Source organism: Taudactylus pleione, unplaced genomic scaffold, assembly GCF_031769625.1.
Source record: "Taudactylus pleione unplaced genomic scaffold, aTauple2 ptg000157l, whole genome shotgun sequence".
Lineage (NCBI taxonomy): Eukaryota > Metazoa > Chordata > Amphibia > Anura > Myobatrachidae > Taudactylus > Taudactylus pleione.
In genome coordinates, this window is record NW_028284559.1 from 1,556,500 (window position 1) to 1,579,961 (window position 23,462).

The following is a 23,462-nucleotide window of genomic DNA, read 5'->3' on the forward strand; positions in this document are numbered from 1 at the left end:
ATATTGTCAACCTTTTGACTAAATCCCCTCCTTGAGTTATTATCCTTTAATTGTGTTCCGCAGCGCCTTACAAAGTACATATATAAGTGAGCAAGAAACCAGTGACTTACAGTACAATACAATGCAGGACAAGGTTTATACACATTGCAGTATTAGTGATCATAACACTCAAATAAGCAATAGGGAAAAAGCAACCAAGTGATAGGTGCCCAAGTGGGGAGTGAGGAGTATACGAAGGTATGAATAAGGAGAAGCACAAAAGGGTAGAGGGCCCTACTCCTGAGAGTTTACAGTCTAATGGGGAGGGGCAGACAAACAGGTGTGACAGAATGAAGCAGCAGGTTAGGATGAAAGCTGGAAGGCTTTGATGAAGTAGTGGGTCTTGAAAGCCTGTTTGAAGATTTGTAGAGAGGTGGATAATCTGATGGGGTGAGGGAGAGAGTTCCAGAGGTAGTGAGCAGCACGGGCAAAATCTTGTAGGCAGGAGTGAAAGTAATCTGTTAGCAGGAGAGGCGGCGTGCATTTGTTGTGCATTTGGAGGGGAGGGGAGGTAGATGTAAAACGTTTGGAGAGGAAGATGAGCTGAGCAGCAGCATTGAGGACAGAATGGAGTTGGAGAGTGGTGGGAGTCAGTGAGGCCAGATAAAAGGCGGTTACAGTAGTCTAATTTGGAGATGAGTGAGTGGATGAGGGTTTTTGTAGCATCCTGGGTGAGAAAGGGTCTGATCTTGGAAATATTTTTGAGGTGGAAATGGCAGGACTGCGAGAGGTGCTGAATATGTGGTCTAAAGGAGATGGAGATGGCCACAATAGCTCCAAGATAGTACTCTTTGAGCCTAGAGGAGATAGTTGTGCAGTCAATCAGGGTGTGAAAAAATCATGATTTTATAAAAAATCTGATTTTTTTTAATATAAAATTGGATTTTTATAAAAATTATCATGTAAACAAATAAACCAAGTTATAACAATAAAATACAAAGTTTTTTTTTAAAATACTGTAACTAATATATTTCATTTAAATGACTTGACAGTGTCACCATGAATCATGGCATGGCACAGCAAAGTACAAAAGTAAATAAACAGCAATGATGTTAAGTTAAAATAGTTGGCAATTGCCTTGCCTGATCTGTAAATCTGAATAAGCCTACACATTAGGTTTTACTGTGCAGCACGGCCAATCACACGATATTGCATGCGACCGCGGGAGAGCGCAAATCGAGCATACACACTGCACGATATGCCCTGATTTATCGTTACGATTAGCCAAATCGGACAGATATCGTTCAGGTGTGTACACAGCCTTACTCTACATCCATGGTAAAACAAATATAATATATATTGAATTCTTGAAATACGACTGTCAAAAATATCAATTATCAAAGTTAATTTTAACAATAACATTAAACACCTTGAAATTGTGATTTAAATCATTTAAAAAAAAAAAAAAAATCATGTGATTTAAATCAGCACACCCTGCCATCAATTGATAAAAAAAATAGTGGGAAGTGAGGTTATCCGAATGGGTGGGAAAATAATCAGCTCAGTCTTAGACATATTACATTTAAGAAAGCGCTGGGACACCCAAAGATAGCAGATAGACAGTTGTAGATACGAGTAAGGAGAGAGGGGAAAGGTCAGGTGGGGAAAGGTAGATTTGAGTATAATCAGCATAGAGATGATATTATAGGTCAAAAGAGCTGATGAGTTCACCTAGAGAGGACGTATGGAGGGAGCATAGGAGGGGTCCCAGAACAGAACCTTAGGGAACACCTACTTTAAGTGGAAGTGGGGGAGAAGAGGAGTCATGAGAGGAGACAGAGAAGGAAGGAGGAGGAATGCTTGAATGCTGCTTCCTATGCTAATGTTTTTTCAAATCCTTGTGGTAACTATCCAGAGTACTTAATGAAGCGATCTAGGGACATTGGCATACCTCTAGGCAGTGGAAAGCCTGCAACTGGTGATTGTGTCCTTGGACCATAGACACCTTGTTCAAGGTGAGCATTGGTCTTTCCTTTAACACAAGGTGTCCCAGACTAGATTTCTGGAACTGGCATCTCCAGGGCTTCAACTTCAGGCCATTATCATTGCCTTATTTCTGTACCAAAATAATGGGTGCTACCCCATTGACTGTTACACTCAACTACACGTGTTTATACAGAATCCGCTTCAACATGTTGTTCGTCTCTTGCCAGAGTTTACATGGGATTTTTCAATGTCATTCTGTAATGAGAGGAGTGCCCGTGTGGATCTCCAGACTTGGGTATCAATAATACTCTTCATGGCGTGATAAGGCATGCTGCCTCCTCCACAGCAATTATTCTAGTTTTGTCATGTTTTACTAATGCTACCTCAACTGGGGAATGGGCTGCTGTTCCTCCTCCATCTGAGCCAACATGGTCCTTTGGGTCCTGCATCTGGTTGCACCAATTGTAAATATCTTGTGCCTCACAAGAGGAAACCCCTAAATTAGAAGGATAACTGATCTGAAAGTCCCAGAAGCCTGGATATGTTTGCTGCTTGATCTGGCTCCCGCTACTCTGGGACGGCTCCAGGTATGTTCCTGGCTGTGCAGTCACACAGGGACGCCGGGGTCTGGCAGTAGGAAAGTCCCACCCTCCGCCCCGTCAGTTGCAGTGAATATGTAATCACGGGGAGGGCGCAGTGAGAGAAGGGGCGGGGGGTACAAGGGACAGCACAGGGTGCCAAGACACCTAGCGCCGGACCTGCCACTACTGAACAGCCCTATTTAGAGTCTGCTCCATGGCTTTTTGGAATCTATATAATTACATTAGCAAATGCTCTGAAGCCCAATTGGCATTTATCCACTTGCAGAGTATTTGCAAATTGGGGAGGAAAAAGCTCTTCTGCTGCAGATGATGTTTCCACAAATATCCTTGTGGCTTTTTTTACTTTGTGAGTTCTGCTTGCTTCTGATCTGTCACCTGGTACAGATGAGCTGTCCCTCTCTCTCCACCAGTTGGACATCATGAGGTTCTGTCCATGGCATTTGGGCCAACACTGCTGTCAATTATTCTGCTGACTGCGTAAAAATAAAATTGGAGAGGGAGCGGGACAACAATACCTTGATATCAGACTCACCAAATCACTCTTTAGGCTTGATAGGCGGTTCTCCACACCTACAACCTAGATCTCCTACTTGAAAATTCCAGTTTAACTGCTCCAAATTGGCCACCTCCTGGTACAGATTATCAATGTATGCAGCAACAAATGTCCACTACATTCCATCTTTAGGGGACTCCATCACCGCTGCTTCTTCTTCATCACTTCCTGCTTCCGTTGGGCAATATCTTCCTTCATCACAATAAGCCAGTGGTTCTCAAACTCTGTCCTCAGGACCCCACACGGTTCACATTTTCCAAGTCTCCTGGCAGGTGTACAGGTGTATTCGTTACTCACTGACACACTTAAAATGAACCACAAGTGTAGCTAATTATTTCACTTGTGTTTCTGTGAGGAGACCTAGAAACATGCACTGTTTGGAGTCCTGAGGACAGAGTTTGAGAACATGTGCCATAAGCAAATCCCTCAAGTCCATCACACTCTTCTGCAGAGGAATACCTCATGACCCAGAGAAAAAATTTGCTGGCACATATGAAGGTTCTTGCAAAAATAAAACCTATCCCTCTTTAGGCTACCCACAACTGTAATATACCACAGAACCACAGGCACCAACAAGTGTCCCTATCCCAGTAGCCTAAACGTCCAAAAATGTATGAATCAAGTGTGGTGCACAAACTAAAGACTGACCAAACAACAGCAGTAAAGGGCCTTCTTTTTAAGGGGGTCTGGCCATACAAGAAATAGCCTACACACAATATGCAGTCCCAGTGAGACCCTAGTGGAAGTAAATAGTGGGAATGGGCAACAGAGCCTAGAATCTGTAGCAGCTTCCTCTCTTCCTGGCATGTCTTCCACAAAAAAATACCAAAAATTGCTTTAGATATAATAATATGATAACTGCAATAACTCTAAATGATAAATAGAGCTTTTTTCCCCTAAACCCGCATGCAGCACTAAGCTACTGTCTGTACCAGACTGAGGGACCTATGTATCAAAGCTTGATGAGAGATAAAATTGTGAGAGCAAAAGTATTAACCAACCAGTTCCTAACTGGCATTTTTCAAACACAGCCTATAAAATGTAAGTTAGAAGCTGATTGGTTGGCGATTTATATCTCACAATTTTATCTCGTCAAGCTTTGACACATTGGCCCCTAAAGCCGCATACACACTACATGTATGACCTAGTTCACCATAAAAGAGCTGAGATGCAAAATTGAGGAAAAAGTACAAAATCTAGGGTAAAAAGGCAAAACACTGATCCGAGCGAGTTACCCGCACTATGCATCGTTATGCTTTATCTGCCACTCTTCTACCTAGCGCATTATAGCAGTACTAAGACTTGAAATAAGTACTCAGAGTGAATTGCTACCTGTGGGTTGTGCCAGATGTCTAGCGCCATATGGTGCAATAAAGACAGGTATATGAGTACAGACCCAAATTTACACTTTGTGCATAGCCTGACATTTAAAAGATTACATCTTACTTCATACACTCATATACAAGCACAAATTTCTACCTAAATGTGTCGGGCTTATGCTTTATGCTTTTCTGCAGGATGGTGGCTGTTATGGGGATCTCTATTGCAAAGCTCTGAAAACTTACAACATGCTTTGCTTTGGTATATATCGATTACGTGATGCCCATCTAAGCACACCCAGTCAGTGTACCAAAAGGTAAGTGAACATGTTGTCCTCTATTAAAAGTTTAAATCAGAATATATTAAACTATTATTTTTTAAACAAAGTCATGAAATTCATATATTACATATGCATTATTTTATATTGATATACCAATAGTACCTTGCAAAAATTTAAATCAAACCTAAATCTCCATTGGTGTCCCAGAGAATTTAAAAATACACCTGATATAAGCTACTGTACAATCTGTGGGCTGCTCATCTCTGGAACAAATATCTGTCTTTGTATCATAAATATAATTAATGTAAGGTTCTTAAGAAATCCACAAACTAATAGATTGGTGGAGGAATATAAAACTATTACATTCCTGCTTGGGAACATTCAGTTTCTCCAAGTGTGGTATATTTTGGCGACATACTTGCACTGTTAACATTCATGGTGACACTAATGAAATGTCAACATTATTAGTATGTTGACAAAATGTCCTTGGTGGTCTAGCAGTGACTTACTTGGTATGGCGGGTCTGGCGGCTCCACCGATGTCTACCGGGTATGGCGGTCAGCTGATACAGACTTTCAGTGGATCCAGCAGCACTTCCGGTGGAGAATATTGCTAACCCTATCCCCTAACCCTCTAGATGACACTTTGACTACATCCCAGTTCCACCATTTGATACTTAAATCAATTAAATTGCATAATTGTTTTCTACTGAGCAGTGAATGCTACGATAACAGTAGCTTCATGAGAGAACCACAGGACAGCAGTATAGCGTCTGGCTGGACTCCTCAACTGGGTGTTGCATAAGCTTTAATGAGTTTCTCCACTTTGTATGTACTTTCTAAAGTAGAGTAGCTGGGACACCAGAGGGGCTATCTTTTAAACTTAGTGCCTCAATTGAAATCAGAAAACTGAAAAATGAGTGGACTCTAACAATGTTAACCCATTATCTGCCTATCTCACATGTGGTGACAAAATATCCTACTAATTAAATTCCAGCAGTACTCTAACACTGCACAGTAATTCTCACATTGCAAACTGCAACCACATTCTAATAAATAAATGACACATTTAGGGGCAGGGAAAAATGTGCGTTATATGCATGGTTTACCACATAATAAGTTTATAGCTAAGTGCATTACAATTGATAAACCTCCAAACTGGGAAAGATTTACCTGATGTTGTAAATTTACATTCATTAATTGTACAGCAGCTGGTGAACCACACTTCTGTCACTTTACGTTTAGAAACTATAACAAACCTATAAATGTATTGATCTGGTCATTTTAGAGAAATAACCTCTTTTCTTATAGGTATGTAATAACAAACCCTCCTTACGAGTTTGAGTTGGTGCCCACGGACCTTATCTTCTGCCTGATGCAGTTTGACCACAATGCCAGCCAGTCTCGTGCCAGCCTCTCTCACTCCTCGCACTCTTCACATTCTTCTAGCAAAAAAAGTTCATCTGTTCACTCCATCCCAGCCTCTGCTAACCGCCAGAACCGTGTCAAGGCTCGCGACGCCCGCGACAAACAGAAGTACGTGCTGGAAGACAGACTGTAAACAGGGCAACACTGTGGGAGGGGGAGATGGGGTACTGAGGACAGAGGGGTATCATATAGAATGATTCTCAATAATCCCTTTGTGCAGCAATATGTTTCAGACTCCAAGACCAGCAAAAGGGGCTACTTCTTACATTTGCTAAACCCTACGCAACTGTTAAGCAAATATTAGGGTGATAGGACTCATTATATTAAAGTTTGCTTCAGATATCTATTAATCTGCTTTCTCCCACACCTACCAAAAATAATGTACACTTTATTGGAGTGGTATAGGTATTCCAGACTAAAAGGGATGCAGCAGTAGATAGTGGTTATATAGCCAAAGGGTGTGAAATACATGTAACTTACAGAACGGACATACTACACTAATGGTAAAAACATAACAGCTGAAGTGTGATTTTGTTTCCCATGTGTTCATCCATCTCCTGCCGCATCAGTGTCAGAATTGCAGCTCTACTGTCCTGCCTCATACACACTGTCCTTCCTCATTTGTTTTGGTCATGAGTGCATGGCAGTCTCTGCTTACTGACGTACTCAGTAGTGTTACCCAACCATTCCTCTAATCCATAGCTCAAATGGTACCCACCTGTTTAACAGGCAGTATCTAAAAATGTTGTGAGCTTTGGAACCTGTCCTATATAAGAAGACCAAACAGAAGCATTCATTAAGCCACATGCAGAATCTGGTATGTACTTATCAGTTCTATGTACTAAAGGGAATTTGTAAGGACCAGGAACAAATAACATTTCCGCAAAAGCATGGGTTCATAGCAAATATACACTAGTGAGAGCTGAAACTGTATATAGTTTTATGCAAAGTGCCAAAGATACATGCAAAGGAAACACGACTGATTTATTGAGCCATTTGCAGCTTTACTGTGCGGCTGTGTGACGTGTGCATGGCTTAATAGAACAAGGATATACTACTGGCAGGATCAACCAGGTAGCTCTGTAAATGGTAAAATTGAGCGATGTTTTTTTAAGTGCCATTATTAAGAAAAATTTTATGGGATGGACTCAATCATTTGTTAATGTCAGTAACATGCAACTTATCACCTCTATGTATAATTCTGAACAGTATTTGTTTGCATGTTATATTATTGTTATGCTACAAGCAGGTAAAGCTGTAGGAGCAGTAAGACAAATGAAGCTATGGAAAGTTATTGTGGATTTTTCATTTCTCTGATATCTGACTGACTACAAAACATTAAAATATGGCAGATACTTTTGGAAGGATATCTGAAATTAACTAGATTATGTAACTATTGTAGCTTTTTTTTCTATTTTTTTTTTGGGGGGGGGACAACAGACTCAATTAGCAGCAATAATTAACCGCAGGTTAATTGATTCCCCGGGTCTATTCAATTAGCTCCAAAGGCAGCCTGCAGGCCGCACTTAACAGGGCTTTTTTCCGGGTCGAATCCGAACCGAAAAGAAATCGGTGTTAAGGAGCGTGTTAAAGGGTGCCGTGTCCCTGTTAATGCATAGGTCACTGAACTTATCATGGAGTCTGTGAGTTAACACGTTAATTTAACAAGTGCTAAAATGGGCTCGGGTGAAACAGCGACTGGAATTGAAAAGCCCCAGGCGTTAAAGCCCGAGGATACCACCCTTTTTCATCCCCATTAAATTAACGGGGCTAATTGAATTTGGCCCTTTGTCTAAATGGCAATGCCGTAACAAGGAGTATGCGACCGGTGGCATAGTCCAGGGTGTAAGGGCAGAGGGGGCGGCACGATCACTGTCCTGACAGTACTTTCCAACTTGCTACAAAGAAAAACACATCGGCATAAGACGCACCTGACATCAGAGCTTGTTTGGTGATGTCAGATACAGGGGGTGCTGACCCGGTACACCTCTTCTGCGGTACTGCTGAATGGTAGTAGTGGTGATATAGCTTCTTGAATAAAATGTTAAGGTTTTAATAGATCAATCAAAATGCAATTAGACTGTGTACGATTATTTAGGTGACGGAAGAGAGAGAGGATTTGGTTTCCCAGGCAGCTATTGACTTAGGGAACACAGTTCAGGGGAAGTGAAAGAACATTGAGCCTGAAGCTGGCTGTTAGTTTAGGTTTATTTATTTTTCCCTTTCATTTATTATGATTTTTTGCTGTCTTTATTCTGGTTGGCATCAAGTATACAAGTCAGTCCATTTGTTACATGAGTCTGGTACTAACTACAATAGTAGTCCTACCATGCTACTCATGGACATGCTTCATTATGTGGTAATAAAAGAATGGGCTAAACATTCTGCATTACTTTTACTTGGTTATTGATGCACTGGTTGAGCCTGTTAAAAAAAATAAAAATTAGTGTCAGGGGGGAAATGATCTTTGGGGCCTATGTATTAATAATCGGAGTACTGCCGCGATTATTAACAATCCAACTCGCCGTGAATATTTTTATTTTTAATTAAAATATCCCTGCTATGTACTACCAGGAACTCGCAGGGACAGTGGTTGCGGTAAACGCTGACCCCGCGAGTTACATCCCCGGCATTTTGCAGAAGTCCACATGAAAGACTTCCCCGGGGGAAGCTGAGACTGCACATGCACACAGCGTCAGCTTCCAGGACAAGGATGTAATCATTTTATATTCCTTTTAAATGTTTCATGATGAACTTAGAAACCAAAAGTAACTGAATACATTTTTGGGGGAAAACACACATCTGGCGAGGCTATCTCCACCACTATTGTATCATCAGTTTCTATCTGTCTACTTTATAGCCATTCTAATGCAGTTTATGGAGATACAGAGTCTGTTGTGTAATCCCAGCAACCAATTGTTTAATACTGTTGCATGGGTAGAATCGAACAGTTCTTTCAATATATTTAATCACTCATGCACACACCACTAATCTTTCATTGCAATAAATTTTGGTGTGTTATAGAATCAAGGGGCCTATGTATCAAGCTGTTTTTTGTTTACATAAAATTATGCAGAGACAGCAGTTTCTGCATAATGTGTTGTGGCTATGTACTAAAAGCACAATGCAAGAGATTTGACAGAAATTGCTAATTAGCACTTCAGATCGCAGTCCCCATTATTATTAATGGGTACTATGATCTGCCCCCTTTTCGGAGTTTAGCACAGGTAGTATCCCACCATCTTCAGACTACTGTTTTTCGATCTCTCCCCCGCAGCCACCTGCCAGTCCTGGAAGCGGATGCTGTGTGCATGCGCAGTACCAGCTTTCACTTCTAAAAGAGGAATATAAAACTTCTACATTTAAATGGAATATAAACTTATTACATCCTTGTCCCCAACATCCAGTCCTGGATGCTGATGCTGTGTGCATGCGCAGTGTCCGCTTTCTCCGGGGAAGTCTTTCACTTCTGTGAAAAACTTCTCCAGAATGCTGGGGACATAACTCCCAGGGACAGTGGTTACTGTAACCGCTGTCCCTGCGAGTTCTTGGTAGTACATAGCAGGGATATTTTAATTAAAAATAAAAATATTCCTGGCAAGATAGAACGTTAATAATCGCGGCAGTGCTGTGATTATTAATACATAGGCCCCCAAGTGCCTTATTTCTGTATGACATTTCAAGTTCCCAAACATATTTCCATCTGTCACTGCATATGTTATGTTGTTATAGTGAGTGCAATCAAATAACACTTTACACATGTTCCATACACAGATCGCGGATGAATGTGACATAGCCTCATAGCCTTTTGTCACGTCTTTTGCCAGCTCTATCCACTAAGTTTATGGCAGAAAAAGCAGAGTCTTAAGGGGCCTATCCACTAGGCGACCTGAAAGACTGAACGTCTAGCATTCAGACCTTTAGGTCGCCGAGGTGCGGTGCCCGCACTGAACGGCATTCACTGAACGTCATTCAGTGAAGGAGCCCGACCTCCTATCTATGAACATGCCGTACCTGATGAGCGTTGTCAGGTTGACGGGCATGTTCAGTAGATAGTCGGGGTCGGCAAGGACCCAGTGTGCACGCGCTTTGCTAGTCCTTGCCGGCTATCCATTACACGACTTTTTGACCATTAAACCTCCTGGTTTTGGTCGGATTGTTCACAAAGTCGTGTAATGGATAGCCCCCTTTATTATGACAGACGTTACATAAGCAACTCAATAAAACAAAGGGGTTTTAGAGCCCTTCGAAGCTAGCAGTGTTTTATACTATAGTCAGCAATTGAAGGTTTACAGATATAGTTTAATTTCTCATTTGGCACTACTCTTGAATGTGATTGGTATTTCTAATAGCCTGTGATGTATGATAACCTATACATAAATCAGGCTGCTATGACTACTATACTACAGTACTATATGGTGAATCAGAACAAACATCTGGTGTAAGATCATTGGGTCGTGAGCCTGTAGCCTGGCAAACCATTTTGATCAAAAATAAAATTGCAACAAAGACATGAGTGCATTGGTAATTACACTAAAGGACTGTCCGCCTCTGACTAACTGCATGTCAGCTTGTGTGGGAGGGCAGTTATTAAAGCGTGGAGGGCGGATTTTTTTTTAAATCTCTTTATTCTCAAAAAAATAGCAGCACTATCATATCCATTGTATAAAGTACCAAATGTCTTTACGGTCTTTTAAAGGCCAAAAGCGACATGATGCCAGTAAGGCTGGTGATCATAAAAGCAATAACAAAGCAATAGTTTATTTAATGTGTAAATAATTCACTAATCCCACTTTGGCACTAAAAGTGCCTGGGAACTTTCAACAGTGAGAGATGCACATTGTACCTTGTGATCTCTGCCCTCTCTATAGTGATCTTCATTAAAATAATGACATCACACTCCATAAACAGATCCATTTCACACTAATAGCAACATCTTCTCAATTACAGTATTTTATATCAAGAGCTTAACAGTCAGACATATTATGTAGACTTTATGATGACAGCCATGTGAAGCAGAAAACTGTAAAAGTACATTTATCATAATTTATTTTAAAAATGGGGAAAAAAACCTTGATAATATTGTTATTGTGTAGTAGTTATTTATTACTGTGATTTATGCTGGCCATACACCTGCACGATTTCGGGCCGATTGCCCGATTTTCGACAGGTCATAAGATGGATCTTGTGAAAATCGTGTATTATTTTAGCAAGATACGATCCGATGCGCGCTCCCGCAGCTCCTATAATCGGATCTTATGATCAGATGTGCAGCACATCTTGTCCATCGTATTGTATGCAGATCGTGCCATTTATTTTGTTCATGCGATCTATCGTGCGGCAATTCAAGTCATTTCAATGACTGTTTCCCTTATGAGCCTATGAGACACAGGATCGATTATACGACATCCTGTGCTAAGAAAAACAACAAACATGCTGCCGGGACTGCCAGGGAGCTCCGGGGGAGTCGTAGGGAAATCGTATGATAAATCTGATCTTATGCCGGTCGTGTAGGTGTATGGCCAGCTTAATTCAACCATTTACCGTCAACAAAAAACCCTGCTAAACCTTTCTAGCTTTGGGGAATGTAAACACTCACTTTAACAGAAACAAAAACACATAAGCTAGCATGATGGGCACATGTGCCTGCGTGGGTGCGTGCATGTGTGTATAGAGATTTGTTTAAAACTGATATATTTTCCTTAAATGAATAATGTAAAGATGCATATTTGTGCCATACGTATTTGATACCATATGTGCCAAAACTCCTTACTCCTCTAATGCCTTTAAAACAAGGTTCTGTGCATGTGTATCTGTGTTTGCATGTGTGTACATGAAGGTGAATACTTCCAAAGTAATTATTAGAAATATGTCTATTCAGCATAGTGGAAATCTGTAATTACTGTAGTTCCCTATGTACTTAACTTCTCATACTCTATCCTGCTATTGCTTGCATTGCTCACATACTATAGACCTGGGCCGCTAAGTCATAATCCAGCTCTGAGCAGTTATATTTTTGTATTACAATGCTAAGTGCGTGAATTACAAACCATATATACACCTAGCTTTGTTTTGAGAAAAACTGCAAGTGGCCTTCTGGTCAGGACTAACCCATCAGAATCCGCAGAGTGGCCAATTCCTGCGGGTGATACTGTATGCTCACCCTCCTCAGTGCAAATATCACTACTAATACTCTGGAAGATGCAGTGGAATGTGGATTGGGCCTTGTGCTGAGCTTTAATCTATCACAGGCAGGAAACGGCATTTAACTGATCACAGCAGCCATCCCCACAAGTCTCTTAATTAGCCTACGTTGGCTAATGCCATCTGAGGATGGCATTAGCTTGTCTTAACTATGCAGCAGCAGTGAAGGATCTTCTGATACCTCCTCGGCAGGTTGCACAGTTCTTCCCCACCATCTTGGTCCAGAATGTCATTGCACACATGTGGTACATGCGCAGTGAATAAGCCAGGTGGAACACAGAATATAGTGATGGCAAATGTTGTAAACTTTAGTGGACTAGAAATGTGTAATTACATCTGACTGCTGACTTTAAAATCAAAATAAGTTTTTTGGTTTTGCAACAACAATATTGAAATTGTTTAGTTTACAGAATAGAAGATTATTTTAATTGCAATGTATGTGCTGTCCGGAGAAAAATTGTCTAGGAAAACAATGTATTGCCAACTTCCCTCAATGTCTCCAAAACAAAACCGCGCAGTGCCTTATTGCCCATTACCTGATAATTCGTCAGTTAGACTTCACATTCTGGACACATTGCTGCACGTTTCCAAGCTCTGCGCACATATTGTGTATGTTCTGTAATCTAATTCTGTTAAAGATATTTGAGAATAAAAAAAAGAGAAATTAACTTTATATTTGTGCCGTTTGTTTTAAAGAAGAATGGAGGCTAAATTGATCCTTCCTCTGTACTATAAAACGACTGTATAACACTGTATTACAACTGCAGTGTCTTGATAAGTCTCCACTTGTACAGGTGTGTCAGACTGGTATTCAGAATAGGACGAGCAGCTCTATCCATTCTAAATTGCAGCCTTTGCCCTCTGCATTGCCTTTTAGGGAGTGCTTGCACCCTCCCAATTCTTACATTCCACCTATCCAGGAAGATTAAGGGCCACATGGGCCCGGGGAAGAAAATGTTGAAGGGCCTACACCAGGGGCATAACTATACCTAGGGGGGCCCCATAGCAACATTTTCACAGGCGCCCCCCCCCCCCCCCGCTGTCCGCGGCTCCCTCCACCCTCCTCACTCTCCTCGACTTACCTGCTCCGTTGTCGCGCTGCGCAGGGCAGGCACACCTCCTCTCCCAGTCAGCTCCATCTCTCCTCACTGACTGATGCTGGGAGGAGGCGGCCACGACCAAGGAGCAGGTAAGTTGAGGAGAGGGGATATACTGAGAAGGGGGAGAGCTACATACATCCCCTACACTATCAGCCCCAATGTCTCCCTAAACATAAGAGAAAAATGGCATCCTTTTGTTTGAAAACTAGAAATACCATTTTAACACTCATAATTTATAGCCGACCATGTATCCAGCTGGGCTGGTCATGATCATGCTGTCATGATGATGGCCCTATTTTTATGTGGGGGCCTGGAGCTGTAGCTCCATGCGTCAAATTGTTAAACTGACCCTGCACCTATCTTAAACTGTATTCTTCTTCTTATTAACTATTCTTTAAAGAGTATTTATACACTGTCCATTCTCCAATCAGTACAATTACGATTTGCAAAGGATCCATCACGTTTTTGGCTATTTTAGCTAAAATGATGGGGACAAATATGAGGTCATCCCCTGGTGATTTGGTTAATTTACACCACAGTGTCCCACAACTGAAGCGTGCTTCAACCAAGCCAATAATAAATGAGAGCTAACAAGATCTGCAGCCCACCTAGCATGACTAGTCCCCTATGAGCATATTGTACTTGCTCTCTTGCAAATGTTCTCTTTAAGGGTTTGTTCAAAATTTTGGAAATTTTTGGTATTTAGTTTAGGCAAATGAGGACATATGACAATGACACACTACTGCTGTCTTTAGTACTTGACAAGTCTGGATCGGGAGTACAATAATGTTCTCAGTGAGATTTCTCACAGCCTTGTGTCTGCAGCTATGTGGCTAGCTAATATTACACCAGCTGCCATTCAGGCTAAGGTATAGAGCAGAGGTTCCCAAACGGTGTGCTCAAGGCTCCCCAACAGTTCAGGTTTTAGAGATATCCATGGTTGAGCACAGATGGTTAAATCAAATTGACTGAGGTACTAATTAAGTCACCTGTGCTGAACCATGGATATCTCTAAAACCTGAACTGTTGTGGAGCCTTGAGGACCGCCTTTGGAAACCTCTGATTTAGGGGCTGATTCTAAGGTGGGAGAAAAGCCGAAACACAAGTAACTTTGTATCTGGAACCAACCATGTTGCACTGTAAATACATTTATTTTTTGATGCAGGGTAAATACTTACATGTACTGTAGCCCACATATGCTGGATAGCTTTATTATTAAACCACAATGTAGAGAGTTTGGACTCTACTACATCAGTCCCACCTGCAGTGCAACATGGTTTTGCCAAGGTAACTTGCTCTTTTCTGCTTTGCTCCCAACTCATAATCAACCCCTCTGTGCTTATGTATGTACTGCAGACTGCTACAACATATGTTGGGCCATTTGCTGAACCATAGAAACTTCTAGACTAGGGGGTGGCCAACCGGTCAGATGAACAGCTAAAATAAATCTATAGATACCGCAGAGAACCATGAAATTCAGCTCTCCCCACATGCCAACCGCCCCCACCACTTGCATATGAACATTAGACATGCCCATCAGATATCCCCACGCCATAATATTCACAGTGATCATAAATCAGCACAGCTTTTACCTCACTGATGTGTCCAGTGTCCAAATAGTCCGACTCCTCACATTGGCTCACACTGCTACATTCGTGGGGCTGGGAATTCGCTTTAATAGGAAGGGGGGGGAGGAGACTTCTGCTATGGGTCAGGCAACTGTACAATGAGCCATGGGTTGGCCACCCGAGTTCCAGACTAATGATAGCAAAATTGTTATTTTAGATATTGGCAAATGGACAACACATTATGAAAATAGATAGATTTAAGTGTGATAATAGGAGACACATGTAGCATATTCTGGAAGGGTAATGTTAGGTAAGGCCGATGTTTTGCAGTTAATAAAACGTACAGTTTAATCTCTGCATTCCCATAGATTTTATTCAGTAGATTCTATGATTTTTTTAGAGTATTTTCCCGCTCTACATGAGCATTTTGCAGCCTGACAATGACAGGATGTAACTAAGATTAAAAGTAACTGCAAAATTATAAATGACTCTAAACATGTGGTTTTTGCCATGGCTTTTGTCCCTCTCCCACGGTGTCGTAGTTATGGGGAGCTTTCTGTTATGTTTCACATGACATTTTGTAAAGATATCTATGCACCATTTTAAGGAAACAACTTTATAAATGATGCAGAGATTGCACAGCAAGTAACAGTACTGGAAGGATGCATCTATACAAATATGTTGTGCAGATCATTGGCTCTCAGATTATCGCCTATTTTCATTTCTATGAATGTGCCATTCAGCATCCAAGTATGATGTTTGAGTGGAACATGCCAACAGAGGAACATCATACATGTTAGGGGGAGAGAAGTGGGTGCTTTCGATAATTACATTTTATTTATTTAAAGTGACTAATGTTTAATTGATAAGATATCTGTTTTATTGTAGAAATAGGTTCTGCATTCATGGAGAACTCTCTCTTGGAGTAAAGTCTATTTGAGACACACTATATGACATAAAGTAGATTTTCCCAGTGCATTTCCTCTGCTATAAGAACCTCAGCAGCCACAGAGATATTAGAAGCAGTAGCACTGCTCTATACTGTGTCATGCTACTGGAACCAGGGTAATCAAACTAATGAAACTAGAGAAAAACATAAAAAGATAAAATGTAATACAACTCTACCCACCTAAATAACATATGCAAAGATTTGAACTGTGTAACAGGCTTTGGAATGACTCACATAGATTACTTCTCTCTCTAAATTGCAACAAGGACGAATAGAATGGGCCAAGGTATGGATCATCCAGTTCTGCATGCACTAGAGGCTTCTATGGGCTTCCTCCTCCTTCTATAACTCTGTCCTTGTGAAACCCTGTGTGGAACAATGAATAACATGCAGATAGATGATATATATAATGACATAGGTCAATCAGTCCAAGCCCCTTTACTGCTGGAAGGCTATGACTATGTAATGTAGTGTGGAAGTAAATGTTTCCATCTAGGACACTACAGGCTGTTCCAGCTGCCAAGGGGTTCCCATTGTTTGGTATTTTCCTGTTTATATTATTGTGTTCTGTGTAATGTTGTTCTACTTTGATTTCAGCTTTTACTGATTCCTAATCTGAAGTGGCTGTTCTGTCGCTACTGTCTATATGTGGCTCCCCATTGCCAGCTTGCTTGCCTTCTCGCATGTGACCTTCTTGTGCTTTTTTGATTGGTTGTCCTCATTTCAAAACCTTCCCTTCTCCTATGTCAGTTTCCATTGCCATATCTGGTTTGTTTTCTGTGTTTGTTTGTGTGTTCAGTTACACCGTATAGACAAGGACACCTTAGTTGGGCAAATCAATTTTACAGATAATTAGCTTTGTTTCTTGCATTATTTAAATCAGAGGTATCATATTTACTCTGTATCTTTTACAAATTCCAACGATATGACCAAAGGCCATAGAGAAACTGTCCAATACCCCTTTATGTTTAATTATAATACAGTCAATGTGCATATTATACTATTTGAAATATTATATATACACATAGAAGTATTTTCAAAACTCAAATATTTAGTGGATCCTGTCTTGAAATTGGTGTGCAACTTTGTGCTGTGGGTGACTGAATCCAACAATTATGACTTCAAATACATAGTTTATTGTTAATTCTTGGGAGAACAAAATATGCCAACAGTTTTCAGTGTTTGCAGGTTTATTACACAGAACTCACCAAAAGTATCTGCTGTTCTCTTCCTTAGCACAGGACATCCACTGCCCGTGTTCAGTGGTTTTAATGGCACATAATATGAAAAGTCAAAAGCACAGGTTCTATAGGATCAGGGTTACTGGTGGCCACTGCTTGGAGGTTGCTGGTTTATAGGTAAAATAGATCAATAAATAAAAATTGATTTCTCCTTTAAAGAAAGAAAGCAAGTAAGTTGAGGTTTTTCAGAAGTGATAAACTAGTGGAACTTTTATCAGACAGTTTATTAGTGATCAGAGGAGTGTGAATGTACAGCTTTAGATGCTTCTTCTGAAAATGTAATTTGTTAGTAACACTTAAGTTTATGTTACCTGCTCCACTGTATTAAGCACACATAAAAAAACAATCCCAGGCTTTACTCAAAACAGAAACAAAATATTTCCTGACGATCAGAGGCGACAGCATAAGCTAAGGTGTGGGTGGGGGTGTATGCGAGAAAGTAGATAAAAACTGTATTAAAAAATAATAATCCTAAACATTATCTATGAAATGTGTTCATCTGATCGCAGATGGGCTTTTAACACACTATCATTGAAAGGTTGCTTTGAGGCACAACTGGCTGTTCCCGAATGAAATATGTCCCACTATGTGTCACATACCAACTAAATGGCTTTTTAAATGGAGCTGAAATTATTTTGATGTGTACACATCTCAGTGTTTTAATACAACCCACTGTTAAAACGATGCATCCAGATCCGTCTCTTTAAAACCTCATTTATAATTCAGAGCCTGTGATGTGTTCTAAGAGATCTGGGAGATTTAAAAGTACAGGAATTAAACTGAAATATTAGAGTTTTATTAGAGAGACAGTTAACTCTTGCCTAACTGGGTAAGCTATCAATGCAGGAGTAACTTAAATAGCGTTTTCATCATCAATTATCATTAGGCATTTAATGACCAGACGGTCTTCGGCTACGTACACACTGGTGTTTTCAGTCTGCTTTGTTGCAAGTTAAAATGCATCATATTTTATCTGTTTAGACGCATTTGTAAATGATTTCAATTTGCATTTATAAGTGTCTGTGACAAAACAGGAAATTGTTGCTTTGTTTAAGTCAAACACTTGTTAACTGCATTTCACTCTATTTATAATGTAATTGAGCTGAATGTAAGTGTTCAACTGTATTGATGAGCAGCAGACACACGGGAATGGAACGAGAATCTGTCACAGTCACTGCAGCGTCGCTTACATCTGCTTACTGTTACTTGCTTTAAATACGCAACTTTACCACCAGTTGTGCGTAGCCTTCTAGCAGCTAACCTTAGCATAAAATATGGACGAGTCAGACTGATAAATGTAGAAAAAAACATTATTTTTTAAACAGACATAAACAGTGTGTTACAGGACCCTCTGGCAATACATGAAATCGCTGCTTGATAAATTTGAGACTATTTAAATACTGAATAATATATTGGTGTAAACAGAAACATATTGTAATAAAGCGAGAATGCAGAGTGCCAAGCCTGGAAGCTCAATGCAATATAATTATCAGCTGTACTGCTAAGCTAAGTAGATCAGAAACAGTCACAATTTAGCTAAGTTGCTGTGAAATTAGATTTCTACCTGCAGGTTTCCCATCACTGCTGGTCCTCTTTTTCTCACACAGTTTTATTTTTATTTCACTCATGTTTTGATTTTTTTTTCTTTTAATGACTGTTGAATTATTTGGCTTCCAGCACTAACTATGCCTATTTCCCTTTCTCCCATTTTGTCTTTCCTTAAAACCCACCCTTCCATTCTGTTTCATGCCTACACCCCTCTTGCTGCTACTAATCTTATGCTTCTGTCTCTATTTGCCCATAATACTATTTCATTTTCCTATTATACGTAAACTTTCTTTTTCGTCTCTTTTATACTGGACATCATCATTTTGTCTTCAAAATGATGGATCTCTTCTTTTTTCATACTATTCTCTGTGATCTCTCATCTTTCCTTTCGTACTTTATTTCCTTATCTAAATCTGCTATATTTCCATATCCGCTGCCTCCCATTCTGTTACACCTTCCCCTGCTTCCCCCTTTTATATCCCGAAACTTTGCTCCACAGCAGAAAAGAAATGGTATACAGATGAAATGGAAAATGCGTATCCCAGAAACATTCAGATTAAGCCAATGAGCACACACATGGCTAATCAGATTAATCAATACAAATCGACGAGCAGTTTGATACCGCCAATCCGAGAGGTCGAAGATGAATGTTGATTCAAAAATAAACTACTTAGGGAAAAAAAAAAAGACAAAAAGACTAATTCACAGAACTTGAAGACATTATCCAGACTTGCAAAACAATCTAGAAACAACAAGCGTAAATGAGACTGGTGATGTGACGCCGCGCACTAGGCCTGCATGAAGCAGGACTACAGAGACTGAAAGTGTAAAATATTTAATTTATATATGAACAGCATCTATATAGTCATGTATAGCCTCTAGTGTTTTAAATTATTTTTATTCATTAGAAAGAAGAAAATATATAAATATATATTTTTTGTCAAGTCTTTGCCCAAAAACCAAGGATGAAATACAGCCATTTCTATGGGAAAGTTCTAAGAAAAAGAAAAACTTTGTGTCAAATTGTTACTTACTATAAGAACAGCTGAATCCTTTTCCTGCTAGAAGACCGTGCGAGCCTGTTCCTAAGACCTCGTCACCGAGCAGTCAACGTTCTGCAGGTTCTTCTTGCCATGGAAAGATCACATAGAGAAAGTCATTGTGTTGAATTATGTCTCATGCTTCTGCCACAGAGTATTGTAAAAGATCTGGATAATCTTTATTGAAATAGCTTCTTTTACCTTGCTTCGTCTTCTTTCTGCTATAAGCGTCAACTAACATTGTTAATGAGGGTTCACTTAAAGCCTTGATATGAAAAAAATACCTATAAATCGCAACAACGCAGTCAAGGTTTTTAGTGGAATATAATTCAGTTCCTAATATTTCTTTCACCAATACTTCCTAGTCACACTGGTAAGAGGTTTTTCCGTTCAGCATAAAGCACAATTTCACATGCCCGGCTAAATTGCTTTTCTTTCTTTTATAAAATAAATGTAAGAAATAAGCACATATGTTATCACTGTACTAGTATAGCATTAGTTCTAAATAAGCAATGGCAAGATCAGATATCATTATACATTAAAGTCCTAAACTTTGGCCAATTTGGAGATTATAGGATTGGAGTGTTTTGGAATATTTTCAGAATCCGCGGCAGTTTCAAATGTTACAACCATGATCTGAATTTACATTTATTACTGTTTTACTTTTTCACTTGCAAAAAAATAAATAAAATAAACCAAAGCACCAACTCCTACATCATATGCCCATCTTTAGTGGACTGTAATGATTTATTTTAACTAGGCTTTAAGGCTTTGTCCAGATGGTCATATTTATCTTTTAAACAATGACATAGGACCATTATCTCCTTACAGTAACATAAAATATTAGGTTCACATTTCCCTATGGCTCTGTGTGTGTTATGTGCATTATGTTATTTATATTTGCAATCCTTTATACTGGTTAGAGAAGTGTTTTGAGAAGTATCTAAAACACCCATTCACTTCAAATACACAGCATAAATAAAGACTATAATTTTTATTGCCTTATGTTTGTTAGATAAACTCTTCCAACCCGAATCTCCAATCTGTGTACAGCGTAAGAGACATCTCTTTAAATCGATACTGTGATCCACTGACGTCTTTAAAATGATGCGACAGCCGGGCATACTGATTTTGTGCTTCTGCTTGAGAACAATTAACAAGCTCTAGAAGTGTGTATACTTCGCAAACTACAAGGGTGTTTAGTTATACTAATTAGACTCTGTGGACATTCCTAAATAAAGTCCCCTAAACAGGACTTATCTTTTAAGCATTTACATATCGCTCTACTAAATATTATTTGGAATAACTTTAACAATCCAGATTCCAAGTTGTGCATCCATGAAAACAGTGCAGGTGACCAGAATTGAAGAAAACTGCAGCAACATAATGTTATCAGCAATTGGTTATACGCATATGTTACATTATTTTTTTCCCTTCGCTACATATCCTTAAAAAGTGTCTTATGCTTTAAAATATAGGTTGTAATCTATTTTACACAAACACAGTGATGCATTAATGCTTTTCTTTCACTATGTGCTCAAGTTCAGGATCTGTACACAAAAATCTTTATTCCAAAAACAGCCAACTCTTTACCATTTATTTCCACTACGGCAGTTCCTACAGGCTGCATCTCAGATCGGGGAACTGGCTTCAAGAGCCTGGATTCAGTTTGAAATTATTAAAGTCTTTTGTTGATTTTAAGAAAAAACATAATTCTATTCACTTTGTACACACTATTGTTATTGTATTCTGCATTGACTATTTGTAACATACAAAAATGTGTACTTACACAAACTCACCAAATATAGATTGTTAACATTTTGGGCAAGGATTGCAGCAGCTTATTGCTTGGGCAGGTGAATTATTTGTAACCAATGAGTGAATGACGCACAACTGCATCTAAGTTGCAATGCGATGCTTACTAGGATGCTCCAGCAGACTGTGCTGATTAATGTTACATGCGACACTTGTATATCTGTGTGCAATGGAGTCTCAATGTAGCGGCCGCAGCTTTTTTCATTTCAAGCTCCGGTGTGCTTCATATACAGACTCCAATGTACGTAAGTGTCGCATATCAAATTAATTAGCAGTCTGCCGTGTTTGTTATAAAAGCAAAAACAATTTGGTTTGCCTTTAAAACAAAAATTGCTCTGTTAAATCCAGCAGAAAAATCACCAAAAATGACTGCACATTTGGCCCATACAGCCTTAAGAAGCCCATTGCTATTTTAGTTGGATGGGACAGCTATGAGTTCTGTTCTACAGCAAAACATTCCCAATATGATAGTTTTCTGCCTTAAAACTGGAGTTTTAAAAATGTTTTCCTAACAAATAACTGGAACCGTATTACAGAGGTGTCAAATCAACAAAGCTCAGCATCATTAAATGTCAGTGTAAGGGGGAAAGGCTGTCTGTGGGATACCAATCATGGCCAGGGCTAGGAGAAGAGCCAGGAAAAATGGCTACACAGTGATGCCAACACGGGGGAAAGGGCACACTATTAACATATTTTCAAAGGTAGTGCAATTTTCAATATTCTTCTCCATGTGAGGCCCCATGACATAAATCAAACATTAATCAAAAGCTTAAAATATTTATTTGTTTTCTTAAACTGAAATATATTGCATGAAAGGAGGGATCCAATAGGCTCATGTTTCAGTGTACATTGTGACTACCAAAGTCCAGAACAACCTTCTATAATTTCAATATCTGACCAATGTTTATAATATAGGACACTAAGGGCTCAAGCCAATTACTTGCAAAGGGTGCCATGTGCTGTGGCCACATAGGGCCTTATTCAGAGTTGAATGTAAACGTAACGGTAAATTGTGTCTGAAAGAAAAAACAGTGACAGTTTGTGGCCTTCTCTCAAAATGCGTAAAGGGAGCAAATGCGGCTCCCTCCCCAAGCATGTAATAGGAGCAAACACGTCAGGCAGCCAGAGTACGAGTATTGCTTTCAATGTAATCTTGCTCCTAGAAAATCCCACAGATGCAGCACTTCTCATATGTATATGTAATAGACGGATTTGGTATGGGATGCTGGGATCCCGGCGGTCAGAATCTCGACGCCGGCATCCCGACAGTGTCACAATTCCAACAGAAAGAGGCAAGTATACTCTCCTTCCCCTACCCCTCTCTCCCCGCAGCCTAAACCTACCTCTTCTCCCCCGTAGGGCCTAAACCTAGCCTCCCTCCCTCACAGCCTAAACCTAACCCTCCCCCCCCCCGTAGGGCCCAAACCTAGCCTCCCTCCCTCACAGCCTAAATCTAACCCTCCCCCTGATGCCTTACCCTTCCCTAACCCCAATACTTATTATGAGGAAGCCGGTGGTTGGGATGCACAATAATGTGATGCAAATATCTGTATAGATGTTACTTTTGAGCTCACTGGAGGAAAATCTTAAATGAAGGAGTCTGTATGAAATTGTGCCCCAATGTATAAAGCTGTAGAATAGATGTATCAATGTTAGAAATAAGGTCTTAACAGTATAAAGCAGTGGTCCCCAAACTCGGGTTCCGTGAGGCACTTGCAGGGGAGCCACGGGTTGATGGTCCAGGACCAAATCAAATTATTTATGGTAAATGTAATAGGCAAAACCAGTGCTGGTGGCTGCCAAGCATAAAATATGTGGAAAAACAGAAGTGACTCATGTCCACAGCACAT

At 40.0% G+C, this 23,462-nt stretch overlaps 1 protein-coding gene across 9 annotated transcripts in view; it reads left to right on the top strand.

The window, feature by feature from the left end:
- KCNMA1 (potassium calcium-activated channel subfamily M alpha 1) overlaps positions 1–19,444 on the top strand; it is a 636,705-nt gene extending 617,261 nt beyond the window's left edge. For 5 of the 9 annotated variants that reach the window (XM_088474944.1, XM_088474943.1, XM_088474946.1 and 2 more), the window contains 4 exons: positions 4,638–4,756; positions 6,031–6,255; positions 16,235–16,254; positions 19,257–19,444. In XM_088474944.1, coding sequence (XP_088331070.1) covers positions 4,638–4,756; positions 6,031–6,255; positions 16,235–16,254; positions 19,257–19,411 — 519 coding nt within the window. In that variant the 3' untranslated portion in view covers positions 19,412–19,444. The remainder of the gene's footprint in view (positions 1–4,637; positions 4,757–6,030; positions 6,256–16,234; positions 16,255–19,256) is intronic. The other 4 variants (XM_088474945.1, XM_088474952.1, XM_088474948.1 and 1 more) reach the window with 3 other exon arrangements.
- The last annotated feature ends 4,018 nt before the right edge of the window (positions 19,445–23,462 follow it).